General features: G+C 39.9%; 4 protein-coding genes and 1 pseudogene across 9 annotated transcripts; 1 reads left to right on the top strand and 4 right to left on the bottom strand.

The window, feature by feature from the left end:
* Positions 1–1,822: 1,822 nt before the first annotated feature.
* LOC148412086 (uncharacterized) lies at positions 1,823–3,820 on the bottom strand. The gene is made up of 2 exons (XM_088434577.1): positions 3,462–3,820; positions 1,823–3,345 (listed from the first exon to the last, which is right to left on the bottom strand). Exons 1-2 carry the CDS (start codon positions 3,541–3,543, stop codon positions 2,084–2,086), a joined length of 1,344 nt encoding a protein of 447 aa, XP_088290703.1. The 5' UTR covers positions 3,544–3,820; the 3' UTR covers positions 1,823–2,083.
* Positions 3,423–13,065, top strand: LOC148412084 (uncharacterized). 5 transcript variants are annotated; one of them, XM_088434554.1, is made up of 3 exons: positions 3,423–4,266; positions 4,426–5,565; positions 11,127–13,065. In XM_088434554.1, the coding sequence occupies exons 1-3, from the start codon at positions 4,152–4,154 to the stop codon at positions 12,620–12,622; spliced, it is 2,751 nt and encodes a 916-aa protein (XP_088290680.1). In that variant the 5' UTR covers positions 3,423–4,151; the 3' UTR covers positions 12,623–13,065. The 5 variants fall into 5 exon arrangements, with proteins under 5 accessions (XP_088290680.1, XP_088290677.1, XP_088290679.1 ...); XM_088434551.1 differs by lacking the exons at positions 3,423–4,266; positions 4,426–5,565 and adding an exon at positions 6,576–6,876; XM_088434553.1 differs by lacking the exons at positions 3,423–4,266; positions 4,426–5,565 and adding an exon at positions 9,002–9,033.
* Positions 7,225–11,517, bottom strand: LOC148412085 (uncharacterized). The gene is made up of 3 exons (XM_088434529.1): positions 11,033–11,517; positions 9,649–9,820; positions 7,225–9,109 (listed from the first exon to the last, which is right to left on the bottom strand). Exons 1-3 carry the CDS (start codon positions 11,033–11,035, stop codon positions 7,497–7,499), a joined length of 1,788 nt encoding a protein of 595 aa, XP_088290655.1. The 5' UTR covers positions 11,036–11,517; the 3' UTR covers positions 7,225–7,496.
* A 1,492-nt stretch (positions 13,066–14,557) lies between the features above and the next one.
* LOC148412083 (uncharacterized) lies at positions 14,558–17,010 on the bottom strand. Its single transcript, XM_088434574.1, has 2 exons — positions 16,478–17,010; positions 14,558–15,974 (listed from the first exon to the last, which is right to left on the bottom strand). The coding sequence occupies exons 1-2, from the start codon at positions 16,602–16,604 to the stop codon at positions 14,713–14,715; spliced, it is 1,389 nt and encodes a 462-aa protein (XP_088290700.1). The 5' UTR covers positions 16,605–17,010; the 3' UTR covers positions 14,558–14,712.
* Positions 17,011–17,713: 703 nt separating this feature from the next.
* On the bottom strand, positions 17,714–20,466 carry LOC148412082 (uncharacterized; annotated as a pseudogene). The gene is made up of 2 exons (XR_015867912.1): positions 19,957–20,466; positions 17,714–19,256 (listed from the first exon to the last, which is right to left on the bottom strand). The product of XR_015867912.1 is annotated as an uncharacterized LOC148412082 (transcript).
* Positions 20,467–20,542: the final 76 nt, after the last annotated feature.

Raw genomic sequence — 20,542 nt, 5'->3', positions numbered from 1 at the left:
GATGCCACACGGGTGAGAAACCGTATGCCTGCTCGATTTGTGGCCAAAGATTTTCCCGTAATGAACACTTGAAATCCCACACAACAATCCACAGCGGTGAGAAACCTTTTTCCTGTTCGCTTTGCGGTCAAACGTTCTCTCGTAGGGAATACTTAAAATTACACATAAAAAGACACTCTGGTGAGAAACCTTTTACCTGCTCAGATTGTGGCCAAAGTTTCTCTCGGAAGGAACACTTGTTAAGACATGCGAGGACCCACGCCGATGAGAAACCTTTTGACTGATCAGTTTTTTATTGTTTTTATTTTAACTGAGCAGTTTTAATACGCACACAAGCAGAAAAACTGAAATAGATTAAATACTCCTTGTATGGTTGCAGTTAGTATTTGAGTGGGATCGCTAGCTAGTTTGTCATTTTCAATGTTAAAGTATTAAAATAAGGGTGACGTCACACAACGCCACGTTAATAAAGCCACCATGTAACGGCTTTTAAGATAAAATAGTTTGCTGCAGCTTTTGTGCTAAGTGTCCGGAAAGTAGTTTTACTTATTTTGATACTTTCCATCTGTAAATTTGTTTTGACAGACACGGTGTGATTTGTTTCACAACAAAATTGAAAAGAACGCCATGATGGATTGGAAGAATGTATTGTTTGGCTGTGTTAGAAAATTAATGTTAGTCAACATTTTTAATACATGTCCTGTTAATGTCACATGACTTTAATTGCTGCAAATTTATTGAGAAGAAATTGTGCTTAAAATTAATTGATTCAAACAATACGTGAAGGATCAGCAACCCACAGACATTTACTCATATTTAAATATATTTGTATAAACTGTTATACCCCTATTATATCCTTTTACTGTCTTTATTTTCGTTATAATCCTTTATATTATGAATGTTCATCTGTATCTTGATTTATATATGAATGAACTACTGCAATGTTGTTTTTTGTTTGATAAATTGTATCACCACTTGTTGAGATTAAATAAAACCAAGGAAAAGATTTTGTGTTGCACTGATGTTTATATGCTTTGTTACACACGTTTCTTTTGTTTTTTTTAGAATCCACGCCTTGATGAAGATTTAGAGGTTACCTCTCTGATGCCAGTGTATGAGAAAAAAAATGATAAGCTAAGGGCACAGAGTAGTCGTAAGTGAAAGAAGGAAGAGAGCACCAGTGAAATGGCAACTTAAAATATTACCCCTGTCTATAAAAGAACTAAATGGGTGTTGTTTTGCCAAGGTTACACAAGTGTCTGGAACAGTGGTCCAGACGATGAAAACTCGGAGCAAAATTGCAATCGCGTGAGTGCTTTCTGAATTACATTCAATGTTTTTGTTAGCTTCAGGCCACCTAGAACATTTCATAAACAACAAACCGGAAGGAAGACAACTAGGTTTTTTCTCTCGAGGAGAGCGGACAGGAAGCCGACTTTCTCAGATCTCCGACAGGAAGCCGACTTTCTCAGATCTCCTTCCGTATCTTTTCCGCTCCTCGTTTATTCATTTGTGTTGGCCCGAGGTACAAAAGCCAGACAGGCAGCAATGTAAACAATCCGTTTGTGATAGCGGGGAATGCAGTTAACGATTTCATGCTGCTATCTTCTTTCCCAGGAACATCAAGAGCGACCAATACATTTATTGCAAAAAACACAAATATGATTTCTAATACAAACTGTGCTCTGTCAACTGAGACCCACTTTGAAAATTCCAATTGGAAAAAAAATTGAAAAAAAATAAAACAAAACAAAATAAAACCTTGTGGTCACTGGCAAACAGGTTATTTACATGACCAAAATTCTCATTCATGGCACTGAAAGTTAAAATGCAAGTCTATCTTTATAATAATAATAAGGTAGTTCCCTTTTTCGGGGCTTTTCAGAAAGTCAGGCCATCTGCTAAAGGAATCCATTGACACATGGCAGGTTTGGTGTCACATTTTTAATAAGAACACAATCAAAATAAGGTTAGAAAAGTCAAGACATTACAAATCTCGTAACAAGTGCACAAATCATTCGTCGTTTCAATGGTGTCTCACCAAAAGAGGAACTATAAATGCTAACCGATATCATATACAGCCTCACTTATAACTGCTATTCTCAACAGCACACTTGTGCCCCTTTGATAGAAACTTAGTTGTGAATTTTTTACCGCAAACTGAACAGGCAAAAGGTTTCTCACCAGTGTGGATTCTTGTGTGTCGTCTTAGCTGCGCATTGGTAATAAAACTATGATTACAAACCAAACAGGTATAATGTTTCTCACCAGTGTGGATTTTTGTGTGTTGTCTTAGTTGTGTCTTTGTAGTGAACCTTTGATTACAAACCAAACAGACGTAAGGTTTCTCACCAGCGTGGATTCTTTTATGTTCCGTCAAGCGATCCTTAGCAGAAAAACCTTGAGCGCAAATCGAACAAGCAAAAGGTTTCTCACCAGTGTGGGTTCTTGCGTGTCTTGTCATGTGTCCTTTTTGAGAAAATCTTCGACCGCAAACCGAACAGGCAAAAGGTTTCTCACCGGTGTGGATTCTTGTGTGTACGCTTAGACTTCCCTTTACAGTGAAGCTCTGATTACAAACCAAACAGATATAAGGTTTCTTACCAGCGTGGATTCTTGTGTGTACGCTAAGTTGTCTCTTTGAGGTGAACTTGTGATTACAAACCAAACAGACATAAGGTTTCTCACCGGTGTGGGTTCTCGTATGTTCAGTCAGTCTTACCTTCGTGGAATACCTTCGATCACAAATGGAACAGGCAAACTGTTTCTCACCGGTGTGGGTTTGCATGTGTCGTTTCAAGCTTTCCTTGCGAAGAAATCTTTTACCACAAACGGAACAGGCACAAGGTTTCTCACCAGTGTGGATCGTCATATGTCTTTTCAAACTGCGCTTGTTGTTGAAAGTTTTTCCACACTGAGAACATTGCCTACATTTCCTCTCAATGTGATGAGTCATCGCACCTTCTGACTCACCATCTGTGTGAGAAGACTGTGACGTTGCATCGTCCCCAGATGACATTGGAGCTACTACGCCATCTCTGTGTGATCCTCCATTATGCTGACCATCAATTTCTGTTGTCATGTGTTGACTGGAGCTGCTGCTTGAAGACCCCGTCCCTTTTTGCTCTTCATATTCTCCTTCTTCGTCTTTACTCTTCACATGGACACTGGTCACGTGCAAGTCTGTGAAATCCCCCTCCATCTTTACATATGATGGCGGCTGTTCCTCTTTTTTTATATTGGGAGACCGCAGCTGCTCCTCTTTGCCACCGAGAGGATCAGACTCCTTAATACAAGGCAACTCTGGCTCCTGTAGTTTGTGACCATGAGGTTCTTCACTGAAGTCTGTGGGACACAAGACACGCTTGGTTTGGTTAAGTTGGTTTGTTGCGACGTTGCTGTTTGTATTTCATATTAAATCCACAGTCAATATCCACCTAGTGACTGAGCAAAAGACAAACCTCGGAGGAACGCAACTCGACCTTCTTGTCGCTCCTTCTCCTCTTGAACTCCACAAGGCTCCTCTTCGAGCTTCACTTTCATTATTGCGTGCACTTTCGCTTGATGTTTACCACACTTTGTGCTCGAATTTGACGTCTGCTGGGCAAAAAAACGTGTGGTCGTTAGCGGCTAGCAAGCTAAACTAAGGTAAGATCAACTAAGTTAATATAAGTTAAGCTAAGCAAGACCGAAAAGCTTCAGCGAACTTGGAACAACTTGAGCCGCACATGAAATGTTAAAACTAGCGTTTGAATGCAATATAGTAACGATGGTGGTTGGATGTGCTGAAAAAAGAATCAGCAGCGGCAAGTAACACTATAGGCGGAAGTGACGTGGAGGCAGCCCCTACTCTGACGATGCTTTCTATGGGAGTTCGCCTTTCTTCCCTTTTTATGAAATCTACATTTGCTCCGCGGGGTTGTATGTCCTGGAAGTCAAGCCTCGACAACAATCCCCTGCGAATGCTTTATTGTAGTCAATTTGGGGTCTGCGTTTGCGGTGCCGTAGAGGTGGTCTCAGTTTTGTTGAAGCTTTTCTGACTTGCTTAGCTTAGCCTGTTAGCCGCCGATGAAAACAGACTTGATTGTTGGCTCAGCTGACATCAAGTGCGATTGCAGTGTTGCGAACATCGAGTGAAATTGTGCGCAAGAATGATGGTCAAAATCGAAGAGGAATTGTGTGGGGTTCAAGAGGACAAAGCGGGACAAGAGGGTCAACCGCTGGACGCGCTTTGCTTGCAGCCTCGAGTTGTGCTGCGCCGATTAGGTTTGTCTTTGCAGTCACTACTTTTCAACACTTGCCGTGTTTCTTAACTGGCACGTTCATAATAATGTTATTGACATGCAAAATGTGGGTTGTGTGCATCCGGTTTTCTCGTGTCTAAAGCAAGAAGTGTCCAAATCATATCTGTCTTGTGTCGTACAGGCGACCGTGAAGATTATCTTGGTCCCAAGCAACAGGAGCCAGAGTTGGCCGGCATTAAAGAGGAGGAGTCAGAGCACACCTGTGTCAAAGAGGAGAAGCAGCTGCCACCATGCATGAAAGAGGAGGAAGAGTTCACAGAGTTGCCGGTGACTGGTCCTTATTTTAAGACCGAAGGGGAAGACGGTCAAGATGCGGAAACGAATGGCGTGGAGCGTCCTGGCACCAGTCAACACGTGACATCAGAAATATGTGGCGAGCACTGTGAGGGATCACCACCAGATGGCTGGTTAGCTCCCGTTGCAGATTATGATGACACGACGTCACATTCTCCTCAAATTAATGATGATCATGAACAGGCAGGAGGGGCGCTGACACATCACGCTGACAGCAAACGTTGGAAATGTTGTCAGTGTGGAAAAACATTTGGCCGCAAGTTTACTTTGAAAAAACATATAATGGGCCACACTGGTGAGAAACCTTTTGCCTGTTCAGTTTGTGGTCAAAAGTTTTCCAGAAAAAGAAACTTGATAGAACACATAAGAACCCACACTGGTGAGAAACCCTTTGCCTGCTCTGTTTGTGATAAAAGATTTTCTGTTAAGGAATGCTTAAGAGTACACACTAGAACCCACTCTGGTGAGAAGCCTTTTGCCTGCTCAGTATGTGATCAAAGATTTTCGCTGAAGCAATGTTTAATTGTACACATACGGACCCACACTGGCGAGAAACCTTTTGCCTGCTCTGTTTGTGGTCAAACATTTTCTCATAAGGCAAACTTAAAAGTTCACACACGAACACACACTGGTGAGAAACCTTTTGCCTGTTCGCTTTGTGGTCAAAGATTTTCTTTAAAGGCAAACTTAAAAATCCACACAAGAATCCACACTGGTGAGAAACCTTATACCTGTTTGGTTTGTGCTAAGACATTTTCTAGAAAGGAAATATTGAGACGCCACACAGTAACGCACACCGGAGAGAAACCTTTTGCCTGTTCGGTTTGCAGTCTAAGCTTTTCAAGAAAGCAGCACTTGATACAACATACAAGAACACACACTGGTGAGAAACCATTTGCCTGTTTGGTTTGTGGTCAAAAGTTTTTTAGAATGCAACACTTGAGAAAACACACAAGAACTCACACTGGTGAGAAACCTTTTGCCTGCTCGGTTTGTGCGAAAAGATTCCAAAGTAAGTCTGGAACAAAGAGGCACAAATGTGCTGTTGAGAGCGATCGTTGAATTTGCATACTCGCTTTGTTTGGCAACTATTTCCAAATAGCTAAAAATCTGTGTGCTTGCATTGTGTGTTGAACGTCTCCTGATTTTTGTCATTATTATGAATGAGTATTTATTTTGTAGTAGCAATCTGCCAGAAAAAAAGTCGTGGGTGTAACATTGGGGACCTTAATTAATGTCTTGGAACTCCTCATTGTTTCTATTTTGTTGTCGATGGATTTACGTTCATATAAACGACTTTATCACGCATAAATAAAAAGTTCAAAACAGACAAACCACAGCACTCCTCCCTGATTTTTTCACTGATGATATTGTGAGGCATGAGGTGAGTTTCATGTTCAAATATTATTCTGTCGGCCTTGATAGGTGAGAGAAAATGCTAAATATACTGTGTGTATCTTGTGTGTTGTGTCAAGAGTTTTTTTTTCAGCAGGGTGTTCCATGTATTAAAAGCAGAAAAAGGACAAGAAAACTGGCAAAAATATTTGAGACGTCCAGAAAGAAGTGTTTCATAACTTGATTGAATGGAGAGTGAAATTGTAATTGTTTTGGGCCCCTTTAGCCACTCGGCCAAGACTTTGGATGGATGGATGTTTCGTGGCCGCCACATGGTTAGAGGTGAAGTCCAAGACCTTTACTTCCTGGTCAGAAATACCGGTTCAAAAAAACAAAAAAAGAAGAAGAAACGGAAAGAAGAAACCTACCATAATCTATACCTTTTAACTTCATGTTTTGTTTTTGTTCTGTGTATATTTTCCCCTCCATTTTTTAAAAATAAATTCAACTATTTGTGCTGGTTGAGTTGCTTGAATTTTTTGTACCTCCAGCCACTAAGGGGCAGTGTTTTCGTTCATTTAATGACTTGAATCGGAAGTGGGCAAATAGCAGGCAGTTTCAAACAGGGGTTAGCTTCTCAGTGACAGGTGTCGCTAATTAAGTGAGGAGCAAAACGTATTGTATTTGGACGGTTTTTTTTTGTTGTGAATTAGGTTGAGTCAATCATAAATTGTGGCGATTGAAGAAATTAAACGTCCATCTTTTTTCAATCAAGAAAATAACGCTTTTTTGTTCTTACGCAGAGTATAAGTCAAAAGAAGACAAAACTGTCGTTTGTCGATCTTTCATAATGCATTTGCAGCTCCATTGAGCGGCCCATCAGGAAATCCTCATTGCACACCTGGACGTTGGATCTTGAAATGACGCCCGGCGCATCCTTGGGGTATGTAATTGATTCATTTTGCCCTGCTTGGCATGCATAACAATCTTTTCAAACCATGATGCCGAACCTGTGTGATTTGATAGTGCTGAAACGTTTAAGTACTGTGGTTGGGGTAAGTCTTTCAAAATATGGTTTTGAACATGGATTAGGGATTCGAATGAGGGTACTTAACTGGAATGGGGGTTTCAAAGTAGGGTTCTATTTTAGTTTTGGAGTTTAAAAAGAGTGATTTACGGATACCTTGAACAAAGTTCCAGTATCAGTGTTGATACTCGCCCATATCATTCACAATAACTTTCGTTATGATTACACACACAGTGGATTGCATTCAACATTGAACATGTAAAATATGTTTTTCAAACAATACATTTATTGAAAAACCAACAACACAAAACAGCTTTGCTCAGTAAGGGGTAATTACATATTAGAGACGTCAGTTTGCTAAATTATTCTGTAAACATGTGGCAGGTTGATGCCGCCTTTTGAATATAAATACAATCAAAAATTAGCAAAGAAAAGTACATATAAATAGACATATAAAACACACTACCAGCACACAAATCATTCATCTTCAATGGTTAGTGCCCACAAAAACATGCATTTTGGCATCATATAAACCTTCAGTGATTACTGCTATTCTCACCAGCACACTTGTGCCTGTTCGCTTGACACTTAGTTTGCAATTTTTGACCACAAATCGAACAGGCAAAAGGTTTCTTACTCGTGTGGGTTTTTGCGTGTACTTGCATGTATGCGCGACTAGAAAATGTTTTACCGCAAATAGAACAAGCAAAAGGTTTCTCACCAGTGTGGTTTCTTATGTGTACTCTTAGTAGCTCCTTTCGACAAAACCTTTGACCACAAACCGAACAGGAAAAGGGTTTTTCACCAGTGTGGGTTCTTGTGTGTGAATTTAAGTAGACCTTGAGAGAAAACCTTTGATCACAAATCAAACAGGCAAATGGTTTCTCACCAGTATGGATTCTTGTGTGTTGTCTCAAGGCCCCCTGTTGAGAAAATCTTTGACCACAAACCGAGCAGGGAAACGGTTTCTCACCAGTGTGTGTTCTCGTGTGTTGTCTCAGGGCTCCCCGTTGAGAAAATCCTTGACCACAAATTGAACACTCAAATGGTTTCTCACCAGTGTGAGTTCTTGCGTGGTCTTTTAAGATTCCCTTTCTTGAAAATCTTTGACCGCAAACCAAGCAGGCAAAAGGTTTCTCACCAGTGTGGATTCTTGTGTGTTTTTCCATGCTTATCTTATGAGAAAATCTTTTACCACAAGCCAAACAGGGAAAAGGTTTCTCACCAGTGTGAGTTCTTGCGTGCGCAATCAAGTGTCCATTTTGGATAAATCTTTGACCACAAATCGAACAAGCAAAAGGTTTCTCACCAGTGTGCGTTCTTGCATGCTGTCTCAAGTTACCTTTTTTAGAAAATCTTTGACCACAAACTGAGCAGGCATAAGGTTTCTCACCAGTGTGGGTTCTTGAATGGTCGCTTAAGATTCCCTTTCTAGAAAATCTTTGACCACAAACCGAGCAGGCAAAAGGTTTCGCAACAGTATGAGTTCTTGTGTGTGTCGTCATGTTTTTCTTAACAGAAAATCTCTGACCACAAACCGAACAGGCAAAAGGTTTCTCACCAGTGTGGGTTTGCATGTGTTGTCTCAAGTTTTCTTTCTGGGAAAATCTTTTACCACAAACCAAACAGACAAAAGGTTTCTCGCCAGTGTGGGCCATCATGTGTCGTTTTAAAGAGAACTTGTACCCAAACGCTTTTCCACACTGAGAACATTTCCAACGTTCGCTGTCAGTGTGACGCGTCATCACACAGTGTGACTCTTCATCATCGTCATCAGTATGAGAAAACGGTGACGTTGGGTTTTCACTGGTTGTCATTGGAGCTAACCACCTGTCATCTTGTGATCCTCCAGCTTGCTCTTTTTTATTTTCTGTTGTCTCGTGTTGGCTGGTGCTGCTGTTCGGAGGCTCGGCCAATGTCCTCTCTTCCCGTTGACCTTTTTCTCCTTCGGTCTTCACATGGACACCAGTGACTGGCAACTCTGTAATCTCACCTTCTTCTTTTATGCATGGTAGCAGTTTCTCTTCTTTGATATCGGGGCGCAGCACCTGCTCCACGTCTTTGTCACCAAAGGTTTTTGACTCCTCCTTTTTAATGTCAGGTAACTCTGGCTCCTGCTGCCTGGGATCAATATGTTTTTCACTTACATCTGTGGAACACAAGACACATTTTGTTTGGTAAATTTTGTCTGCTGTTAGGTATTTTATATGTAGGGTTTAACCTCATGGGTGGCAGAGGATTTTTCATTAACCTGGCCTCAGCCTGACAAAGGCTAAATTTGCCACCTGCAGAGTGTACATCTCGACCTCTCGTTTGCAAGCATTTAGCACGGATCCACTATTCTACTCGGTGCCAGTTTCGCGTCACACTTATTGTTATTCTTTTTATATTCTCATTATGTTTATTTTTTGCTTGGAGACGACCAGGAGTTGGAAAGCAGCCGCTTTGTTTCGCGTGTTTATGAATGAACGGGACAGTTAAACAGTTAAAAATGTTTCCACGTTGCTTGTGACGAATGCGCAGTCAGGAAACAGAAAACATGTCAACAATCGACCCTCATCCGGAATCGCGAGCCAGTTAATCTAAGGGCCAGTTGAACTTTAACGCTGTTTAGACGTCACTAGTTAAGATGCCGTTCAAAATAAACAGAGACACTGTTGTAATGCAGTGATTGAGCACGTGGCAAACCTGTCGAGTTGAACGCAAGTGGAGGCTGTTTGCAAAGCGCGTTCACGAGTTGATCTTCTTGACCCTCCGTTTCCTCTTGGGATCCAACAAGCTCATCTTCCGTCTTTACTTTCATTCTTGTACACACTTTCACTTGATGGTTTTGACACTTTACGCTCGAACTCGATGTCTGCTGAAGCAACAAACGCGTCGACGTTGTTAGCGGCTAGCAAGCGAAGCTAAACAAAGCCAAGATGATTCGACAAGCACGATTTGAAACAAGATGTAATTCGTGCGTTCGATTGCAATAAAATGGCGATGGATTCTTAATAGCAATGTTTACCAATTTCCAGTTCGATTTCGGGATTTTTTAAAGCCGTTTAACGCCCATGTATTCCTAAAATGAAAAACGACGCGCTACATGATGCAGCTGGAATTCAGCTTTGCTTTCGAAGACAGCAACTGCGCGTACTCGCCTTTAGATAGCAGTGTTTCCACGTGTTAGGACAACAGAAACCTGTGCTTTTCTCACGTGCATTCAATTCATCAACACTCATTTTTGTCACACTTTGCGCTCGCACTTGATTGAGGAATAATTTCAAAAACCAAACAAAACAAAACTGAAACACCGACGCAAAAGGTGAAGCTTGAAGTGACAAAGGAACATTGTAGATCACAGATGTCAAACTCTGTCAAACAAAAAAGAAAAACATGTTCTATATATGTACATGAGTTGATATTTAGTTGTATGCTTCTATACGTGAGCTATACCGTAGCACTGGCAGAAATAATTCGTTTATAATAACACAAGAACAAAGTGACGCCAGACAAGCTGCGACATTGCGGAAATGACGTAAAAGACCCGCGACCCCAGGTGCTGACGAAAAATGAACTAAACCTGGCTGTTTTTTTACGGATCCACGCGAGTTAAAGAAAAAAAATACTCCTGAATTTGGACTAGAAGTCCCGAAAAAACTGCGCATCTATTGCTACTTTATTTGACTTGTTTACAACATATTCATTTGTGGTTCAATTCGGTATAGTCTCAATTGAAGCTTCTCGGCCTTGTTTAGATTAGCTTAGCTTGCGAGCCACCGACATCAAGTGCGAGCGCAAAGTGTGCTGACCCTGGAGTGAAAATGAGAAGAACGAAAGTGAAGGTCGACGAGAAGCTTGGTGGAGCTCAAGAGGAGAAGGAGCGAGAAGAAGGTCAACTGTTGGAAAAGCTTCCCAATAGGCCTCCACTTGTATTAAACCCGGCAGGTTTGTTACTTGCTTAGTCAATACTTTTCAACAATTGTATGGTTAAGTTTGAACAGCACGTTCGATTCTACACTATTAGACATGCCAAAATGTGAGACTTGGACTCGGCGCCAAAAAAGGGTGATTGAGCTGTCCCAATTACCATGCTGGTTTTCCTTTCATTTGCCAGCGTTGGTCATTGCAAAAAAAAAAAAAAAAAAACGCCTTTACTAAAAATGTGGTCTTTTGTCCCACAGACGTGGATGAAGAATATCTCGGTCCTGAACGGCAAAAGTCGGAGTGGTCTGACGTTGAAGAGGAGGAGTCACAACCTCCTGCAGGCAAAAAACAGAAGCAGCTGCCACCATGCTTGAAAGAGGAGGATGAGATAACAGAGTTGCCAGTGACTGGTGTCCACGTGAAGTTGGAAGATGAAGAAAGTCAATATGAAGAAAGGAAAGGGCAGTCTCCAAGAGCCAGTCAATACATGACATTGAATATTGATGGCGAGCGCGGCAGAGGATCACAAGCCGACAGCTGGTTAGCTCCAATGTCAGATAGTGACGACACAATGTCACGCTCTTCTCACACCGATGATGATGATGATGATGATAGTGACGAAGATGAGACGCCACCTCACACTGACAGCAAACGTTGGAAATGTTCTCAGTGTGATAAAACGTTTGGCTACAAGACCAATTTGAAAAGACATATGATAAGCCACACTGGTGAGAAACCTTTTGTCTGTTCCGTTTGCGGTCAAAGATTTTCTCTTAGTAGTTCCTTAAAAGTACACACAAGAAGCCACACAGGTGAGAAACCATTTCCCTGTTCGGTTTGCTGTCAAAGGTTTTCTAGAAAGGAACAACTAAAAATACACACAAGAACCCACACTGGTGAGAAACCCTTTACCTGTTCAGTTTGCGGTCAAAGATTTTCTCATAAGACGAGCATGAGAGAACACACGAGATCCCACATTGGTGAGAAACCTTTTGCCTGTTTGGTCTGTGGTGAAAAGTTTTTTAGAAAGCAACAACTAAATGTACACACAACAACCCACACCGGTGAGAAACCTTTTGTCTGTTCGGTGTGTGGTAAAAGATTTTCTCTCAATGGAAACTTGAAACAACACACACGAATTCACACTGGTGAGAAACCTTTTGCCTGTTCGTATTGTGGTAAAAGATTTTCTAATAAAAGAAACATGATAGAACACACATTCACCCACACCGGCGAGAAACCTTTTCCTTGTTCCATTTGTGGTAAAACATTTTCTCAAAATGGAAACTTGAGAGAACACACAAGAACCCACACTGGTGAGAAACCTTTTGGCTGTTTGGTTTGTGGAGAAAAGTTTTCTAGCAAGCAACAACTTAAAGTACACACAAGAACCCACACTGGTGAGAAGCCTTTTGCCTGTTTGGTTTGTGGTGCAAGATTTTCTCGAAACGGACAACTAAAATTACACACAAGAACACACACTGGTGAGAAACCTTTTGCCTGTTCAGTTTGTGGGAAAGAATTCAAGTCAAAACAAGAATTGAATGTTCACGCGAGAACCCATACCGGTGAGAAACCTTTTGCTTGTTCGACTTGTGGGAAAAGATTTTCTCAAAATGGACATTTGAAAACGCACATGAGAACCCACACTGGTGAGAAACCCTTTCCCTGTTCAATTTGTGGCCAAAGATTTTCAATTAAATCATTGTTGAAGAAGCACAAGTGTGCTGTTGAAGATAGCAGTGATCAATGAAGGTTTAGGTAATGTCATTTTTAGTATCAAGTTTTTTGAAAGTCAATGTATACATAATCATATCGGTGTTTGGACAACAGTTGAGTCCGTATCCTGGTATCGGTCTGAAAAAAAGTCGCATCTAGCATCTCTTTGTAAATAATTGACCTGTTTTTAGTAAGTATACTGTCTTGTTTCTTGTTTTTTTTTTTTTTTTTTATCTTTATTTGAATTCCAAGTGTTTTTTTTTTTAGAAGTCTTCCTTGGATATCAGTTGAGAATTACAACATGTGCTGGAACACTCAAAGCAATAATTGTGATTTGTTTCATTTTCTTTCTTTTTGTTGATATCCATGTCTCGTAATTTTGCGCTGTGCTTGACATTGAAAAAGTTACTTTAAAATGTTTAACTTGTAAATATGAACTGTGGAATTAAAGTTGCCTTCCCTATCTTTTCAAATGTACTGAAATATTTTTTAATTCAGTTGTATCATAATTTTAGTTATTCAAGAATTAAAATTGAGATACTAAAATGTATAATTTGTTCCAGTGTTTTACATCATGAATTCTTAAGCAACGACGCCATCTTCATTTTTTGTAATTCAAACAATAAGGCTTTTCATGAAAACCATTGCTTGAAGGTAAAAAATTCAGGTTACATCAAATGAAAGATTTTAAATTAGTTGAAGTCTTAATGTTGTCTGTCGTGGATAACTTCAATATTTTCTAATTCAGATTTTCTTTTTTCGGTACAAGTGAGAAGTCTTCGTGTTTAAACTGCGAGTAATCATTTTAACTCCAGCCACTAAGGGGCAGTGTTTTCATTGTTTAGTGACCTTAACCGGAAGTGGGCAGATTGGCCAGGCAGCTTCAAATTGGGGTTTCCTCGTTAGCGACAGGTGTCAATGATTAGAAAGGAGTAAACTGTTATTTAACGAGGGAAATTTGTACTCAAGGCTTTTTGTTGTTAATTTGTGTAGGTGAATTATCATTTTCATGAATGGAAAAAAAGTAAAGTAACTTTCAATCGCAAGAGTTTTTTTTGTTTGTTTGTTTTTTTTTACGCCGAGTACAAGAAGTGAAAATAAACCAGAGCGCTTTGTTGGAGCGTTGCATGACATCTTGCAAATGGGACCGCCGGAGCGACATCATCACCACAACTGGAGCTGCGTGGAGCGGACCATCGGGAAATCCTCATCGCACATCTGGACATTGGATCTTGAAATGGCAGCTGACGCACCTCTGGGGTATGTGATTTATTCTAACCCTGCTTCCTTGGAATCCAAACTTTGGTCGCTTTTGAGCTATGATGTTGAATGTATTTGATCCGATATTGTTGAAATGCTCATTTGTGGTTAATGTAAGACTTTCAAAGTAGGGGTTTTAAACGGGGATAAAATTTCCAACATAGGGTTTTGATCTAGGCTTTTAATTTGTCTAGTCTATAAACTGACGGAGGGACAAAAGAATAAAGTGTTAAACATACAGACTAAGGTACACTTGTCAACACAAAGAGTTTTGTAACTTTCTCCAAAGTTTATTTCAATCATTCACTCCATGGATCTGAAGATCACAAAAAGAAAGAAAATCAAACAAACCGCAAACATTGCTTTGCATTGATTCTCAGTCAGTAATTGCCCTTCCCTATTTAGCATATTTGTCAATTACCTTCAATATTAAATTGAAAAAAATATACACTATTGAAAGTATACATCCATTTAAAAGGGGAAATAAGGACAGCCAGCTTAAGTAAATCTTTAACTCTTAGCAGGTTGATGTCACATTTTGAATACAAAACCCATCAAAAACAAAAAAAAGTTATAACATATGCAAAACACATTACAAGTCCTCAACTCATTCATCACGATGTCGTGCGCATGAAAGTTGAGCTTTCTTTTACAATAAATGCTAAAATGACATAAACAGAATGGATAACTGCTATTGGCAACAGCACATTCACAAGATGATTACTTGATTACCTGTGTGACCACAAACTGAACAGGCAAAGAGTTTCTCACCAGTGTGGGTTCTATTGTGTGCTGTCATGCTCACCTCATAAGAGCCTTTACCACAAGCGAACCAGGCAAAAAACTTTCTAAAAGTGTGATCCATCATGCTAATCTTTCACCAGTGTGGGTTTTTGTGTGATATATCAAGCTATTCTTATGAGAATATCTTTGACCACAAACTGAACAGGCAAAGGGTTTTTCGCCAGTGTGGATTCTTGTGTGTGATTTTAAGTTTTGCTTACAAGAAAATCTTTGACCGCAAACCAAACAGGCAAAAGGTTTCTCATCAGCGTGGGTTCTTGAGTGTGATTTTAAGTACTTGTTGAGAGAAAATCTTTGACCACAAACTGAACAGGGAAAAGGTTTCTCACCAGCGTGGGTTCTTGTGTGTAGTTCCATGTAATCCTTCCGAGAAAATCTTTTGCCACAAACCGAACAGGCAAAAGGTTTCTCACCAGTGTGGGTTCTTGTATGTTTTGCGATGCTAGACTTATGAGAAAATCTTTGACCACAAACCGTACAAGCAAAAGATTTCTCGCCCGTGTGGGTTCTTGCATGTGACTTTAAGTATTTCTTAAGAGAAAATCTTTGACCACAAACTGAGCAGTCAAAAGGTTTTTCACCAGTGTGGGTTTTTGCGTGATCTGTCAGGCTACTCTGATGAGAAAATCTTTGACCACAAACTGAACAGGAAAAAGGTTTCTCACCAGTGTGGGTTCTTGTGTGTATTTTTATCTTTGTCTTACAAGAAAATCTTTTGCCACAAACTGAGCATGCGAAAGGTTTCACACCAGTGTTGGTTCTTGTGTGTTTTATCATACTCGTGTAATCAGAAAATCTTTTCCCACAAACTGCACAAGCAAAAGGTTTCTCACCACTGTGGCCCTCCATATGTCTTATTAAATGGGTCTTGTGGCTAAATGTTTTTCCACACTGAGAACATTTCCAATGTTTGCTGTCAGTGTGACGTGGCGTCTCACCTTCAACCTGTTCATCATCATCGTCATCAGTAAGAGAAGAGTCATCACCATCTGATATTGGAGCTAACCAGCTTTCTGCTTGTGATCCTCCGTTGTGCTCACCATCAATATCTGTTATCATGTATTGAATGGAGCTGCAGCTTGGAGGCTCCTCCTCATTCTCCACATTCCATTCTTCATCTTCGGTCTTCACGTGGACACCAGTCACTGGCAACTCTGTGAAATCGCTCTCCTCTTTCACGCATGGTGACAGCTGTTCCTCTTTTAAGATGTCGTGTTGTAGCTGCTCCTCATCCTTGCCGCCAGGGGGCTCTACCTCCTCTTTCTTAACTACAGGCAACTTTTGCTCCTGCCGTTCGAGACTGAGATATTTTTCACTCACGTCTGTGAAACACAAGACATACATTGTGTAGTAAAGTTAGTTTTTTGTGGCTTTGCTGTTTGTACATTTATGGTGGTCACTGATTTTTGCGATGCTAAATCAGAGGAAACCCCTGGGATGATGTAATGTCCTGCAGGACACTGGCTTGTTTGGTATGATGAGAGCTGGAGAATATTTTTTAATGATTTTTTTTAAAACTGCAAGATAATGACAGTTACATTTTCAAGTGTCATTGATTTTGAAATGCAACATCAGATTTTGATATGACCCGGTTTGGGGGGGACACCTGGAGTGTTTGTTTCATCTGACGTTGTGATACAAATGGAATTCTTGAAAAATGACACCTGGGTTTATATGCAGTATACCGATTTGAAACTTTATTTTAATTTAATGTTAAGATTGAAATTAATCTTTATTTTTTTCATCAATGATTTACAGCGAAATTCGAGTATTGGAATATTTCATTGAAAAAAAACAACTAGCAGTGACGCAGCAAATGACAAACCTGGTGTGTCAAACACAAATGGAGGCCGCTTGCAGGACGTGTCGAGAAGTTGACCTTCTAGTCGCTCTTTCTCCTCTTGGGCTCCACAAAGATCTTCTTCGATCTTCACTTTCATTCTTGCGCACATTTTCACTCGATGTTTCACGCTCAAACTTGAAGTGTGTTGAGCTAGCAATGTGTTTGCTTTGTTAGCCGCTAGCAAGCTAAGCTAAGCAAGGCCCAGAAGCTTCAACCGGCCAAAGACTAATTTAATCACATACGAAGATGTAAAAAATGTGTTTGATCACATGTAACTAGAGATGGAGGCCGGGTGTCGAGGCTCGAGTATTTTCATTTCCAATTCAGGACAAAAAAAAAAGAAACTCGAGTGTGTTTCTAGAGAAACACAAAGAAGCCTGAGGAGTTGCTCTACATTAGTACGAGTCGTCTACGGCAAGTCCGCTTGGACAAACTACGCGTTTACACTAATTTCACTGTTGAGTGGTTGAATAGTAGTGGTTATAGTATTTTGATTATTTATAACTGTTTAATTATCATTTCCCGACTAAACAGCTAAAAGAAATAATTGACATTATGTATTTTGATTTGTAACAAACTGTGAAAATAGAAAGAGAAGGGTCCAACATAAACATAGGTAATTAAATTTATCAAGCCGAAGCAGCAAGCAGTCATAACAAGTGCGTTTGAAAGTCAAGGTCAGATTAAGGTACACTTTTTCTTCTCACCACAAACTTTCTCCAAAGTTTATTTCAATCAGTCGTTTCCTGGATAAGGAAATAAAAAAAATGAAGAAAATAAAACATACCACAAACATTGTTTTTGACTGCATGTACCGATACCTTCAAATACAATCTGGTATTGGTATATATTGGTATTTACAACATGTACACTTTTTAAGCTATACATTAATTCAAAAAAGGGAAATTGTCTAACAAGGGGCAATTACTAATAACAGTCAGCTAAATTAAATCTGCCGTTCTTAAGCACGTTGATGTCACATTTTGAATACAAAACCAGCCAAAAACAGGGTAGGAAAAGTTAAGACATTTACAAAACATATTACAAGTCCAAAAATCATTCATCACTTCAATCAGAGACAACCAACAAACAACTTGTGTGCACATGAAATGTGTGCTTTCATTGAGCATAAATGCTAAATGAAGTCATAAACTGTTTCACTGATCACTACTTTTCTCAAGAGCGTACTCGTGCTTCATCTCGAGATGATTACTCGAGAATATTTGACCACCAATTGAACAGGCAGAGGGTTTCTCTCCTGTGTGGGTTTTAGTGTGTTTTACAATGCTAGACTTATGAGAAAATCTTTGACCGCAAACTGAGCAGGCAAAACGTTTTTCGCCAGTGTGGGTTTTTCTGTGATATGTCAAGCTATTCTTATGAGCAAATCTTTTACCACAAAATGAACAGGCAAAAGGTTTCTCACCAGTGTGAGTTTTTGTGTGTGATTTTAAGTATTGCTTAGAAGTAAATCTTTGATCGCAAACTGAACATGCAAAAGGTTTCTCACCAGTGTGAGTTCTCGTGTGTGATTTTAAGTATTTCTTAGAAGAAAATCTTTGACCACAAATCAAACAGGCAAATGGTTTGTCACCAGTGTGGAATCTTGTGTGTGAATTTAAGGAGTCCTTGAGAGAAAATCTTTGACCACAAATCAAACAGGGAAAAGGTTTTTCACCAGTGTGAGCTCTGGTATGATTTACCAAGCTATTCTTATGAGCAAATCTTTGACCACAAACTGAACAAGTAAAAGGTTTCTCACCAGTGTGAGTTCTTGTGTGTGATTTTAATAATTGCTTAGAAGTAAATCTTTGACCGCAATCCGAACAGGCAAAAGGTTTCTCACCAGTGTGATTTCTTGTGTGTGATTTTAGGTTTTGCTTAGAAGAAAATCTTTGACCACACACCAAACAGGCAAAAGGTTTGTCACCAGTGTGGGTTCTTGTGTGTGACCTTAATGAGTCTCTGAGAGAAAATCTTTGACCACAAATCAAACAGGGAAAAGGTTTTTCACCAGTGTGGGCTCTGGTGTGATTTACCAAGCTATTCTTATGAACATATCTTTGACCACAAATTGAACAGGCAAAAGGTTTCTCACCAGTGTGGGTTCTTGTGTGTGTGTTTAGGTTTTGCTTCGAAGAAAATCTTTCACCACATACTGAACAGGCAATAGGTTTCTCACCAGTGTGGAGTCTTGTGTGTAATTTTAAATATGGCTTAGAAGAAAATCTTTGACCACAAATTGAACAGGCAAAAGGTTTCTCACCAGTGTGGGTTCTTGTGTGTGATTTTACATACTCTTTGCGAGAAAATCTTCGACCACAAACCAAACAAGCAAACGGTTTCTCACCACTGTGGCCCACCATATGTCTTTTTAAATGGGTCTTGTAACCAAATGTTTTTTCACACTGAGAACATTTCCACCGTTTGCCGTCACTGTGAATTGTCATCTCACCTTCAAGCTGTTCATCATCATTATCATCTTCAGTAAGAGTAGAGTCTTCACCATCTGACATTGGAGCTAACCAGCTGTCTCCTTCAGATCCTCCATTGTGCTGGTCATCAATATCTGTTGTCATGTGTTGACTGGAGCTGCTGCTTGGAGTCTCCTTCTCCTTATTCTCCTCTTTCCATTCTTCATCCTCGGTCTTTGGATGGACACTAGTCACTGGCAACTCTGTGAAGTCTTCCTCTGCTTTCATGCATGCTGGCAGCTGCTCTTCTTTTTTGATGTCGGGGTCCTGCAGCTGCTCCTCATCTTCTATTTAGGATGGTCAGATGGCCCATTTGAGAAAAACAGGTTTCCACAACTTGCCCAACTTGCTTGCTAAAAAATATTTTTAAATGATTTTTTGTGACATATTCCCAGTTCAAGATGATCTTTTCAGGGGTCTTTGAAAGGCAACATCAGATTTTGGTGGGACACCTGGGATGGTGCAGTGTCCACCAGGACTAGTGTAGTATTATAATAGCTCAATATTTTTTATAAAATATTTTTATTGTAAATGTCCTCATGACAGTTGAGTATATCTTGAAAACGATATATTTAACATTTTGGGGGGACGTCTGGTCCTGTGGAATGTCATCTAGGATTATTGTGAAGAATTTCACTTTTTTTTAAAAATAATATATAAATAATTATAAAGAATAGACCAGATTGGGAGGGGGGCGTTTTTCTGGAAAGCTGGAGTTAGCAAGGCCACTTCTCCAGGAATTGTCTGAAGTTGTGGCGCAAATGGGATTCTGGAAATAATAATAATAATAATAATAATAATAATAATAATAAGACGTCTACTTGGATTTATATGCAGTGTGCGTACTTGAAGCTTTATTTTAATTTGATCGCACGATTGACATCAACTTTCGCATTGATTTAGTCATAAATCGCTTTATTGCGTTAAACGAATACGGAATATTTCATTGTAAAAAAAAAACTGACAAAGACTAAGCAAATGACAAACCTGCTGCGTCAAACACGAATGGAGGCCGCTTGCAAAGCGCGTCGTGCAGTGGACCTTCTTGTCGCTCCTTCTCCTTTTGGCCTCGATACAGCTCCTCTTCGATCTTCACGTTCATTCTTGCACACATTTCACTCGATGTTTACGACACTTTACGCTGGAACTTGAAGTGTGCAGAGCCAGAAAATGCGTCTGTTTTGTTAGCCGCTAGCAAGCTAAGCTAAGCTAAGTAAGGCCGAGAAGTTTCAATCAGTTTAAGACTTACAATCACACATGAAGATTTAAAAATGGCGTTGGATATCAAGCAATGGGGGCCGGGTGTCGAGGCCCGAGTATTTTCACTTCCAAATCTGGATGAAAATGTTTGTTTTTAGAGCTACAAAGATGCCTAAGAAGTTGCACTACGACGTGCAGTCTACGGCAAATCCACTTGGACAAACTACCCATTTGAAACGACTGTTACGTCGTTGAAGTGGCTGTAGTATTTTGATAATTTATACGAAGGATATGAGGTAATATTGCGTAAACTAACATTTTTCCCGATTTAAAAGTGAATTGATATGTTACAAACTATGTGATAAATAAAAGA

Source organism: Hippichthys cyanospilos, chromosome 15 (assembly GCF_059441005.1).
Source record: "Hippichthys cyanospilos isolate Australia breed blue-spotted pipefish chromosome 15, RoL_Hcya_1.0, whole genome shotgun sequence".
Lineage (NCBI taxonomy): Eukaryota > Metazoa > Chordata > Actinopteri > Syngnathiformes > Syngnathidae > Hippichthys > Hippichthys cyanospilos.
The sequence above is the reverse complement of the archived record's forward strand: the minus strand, read 5'-3'. Positions and strand labels throughout refer to the sequence as shown.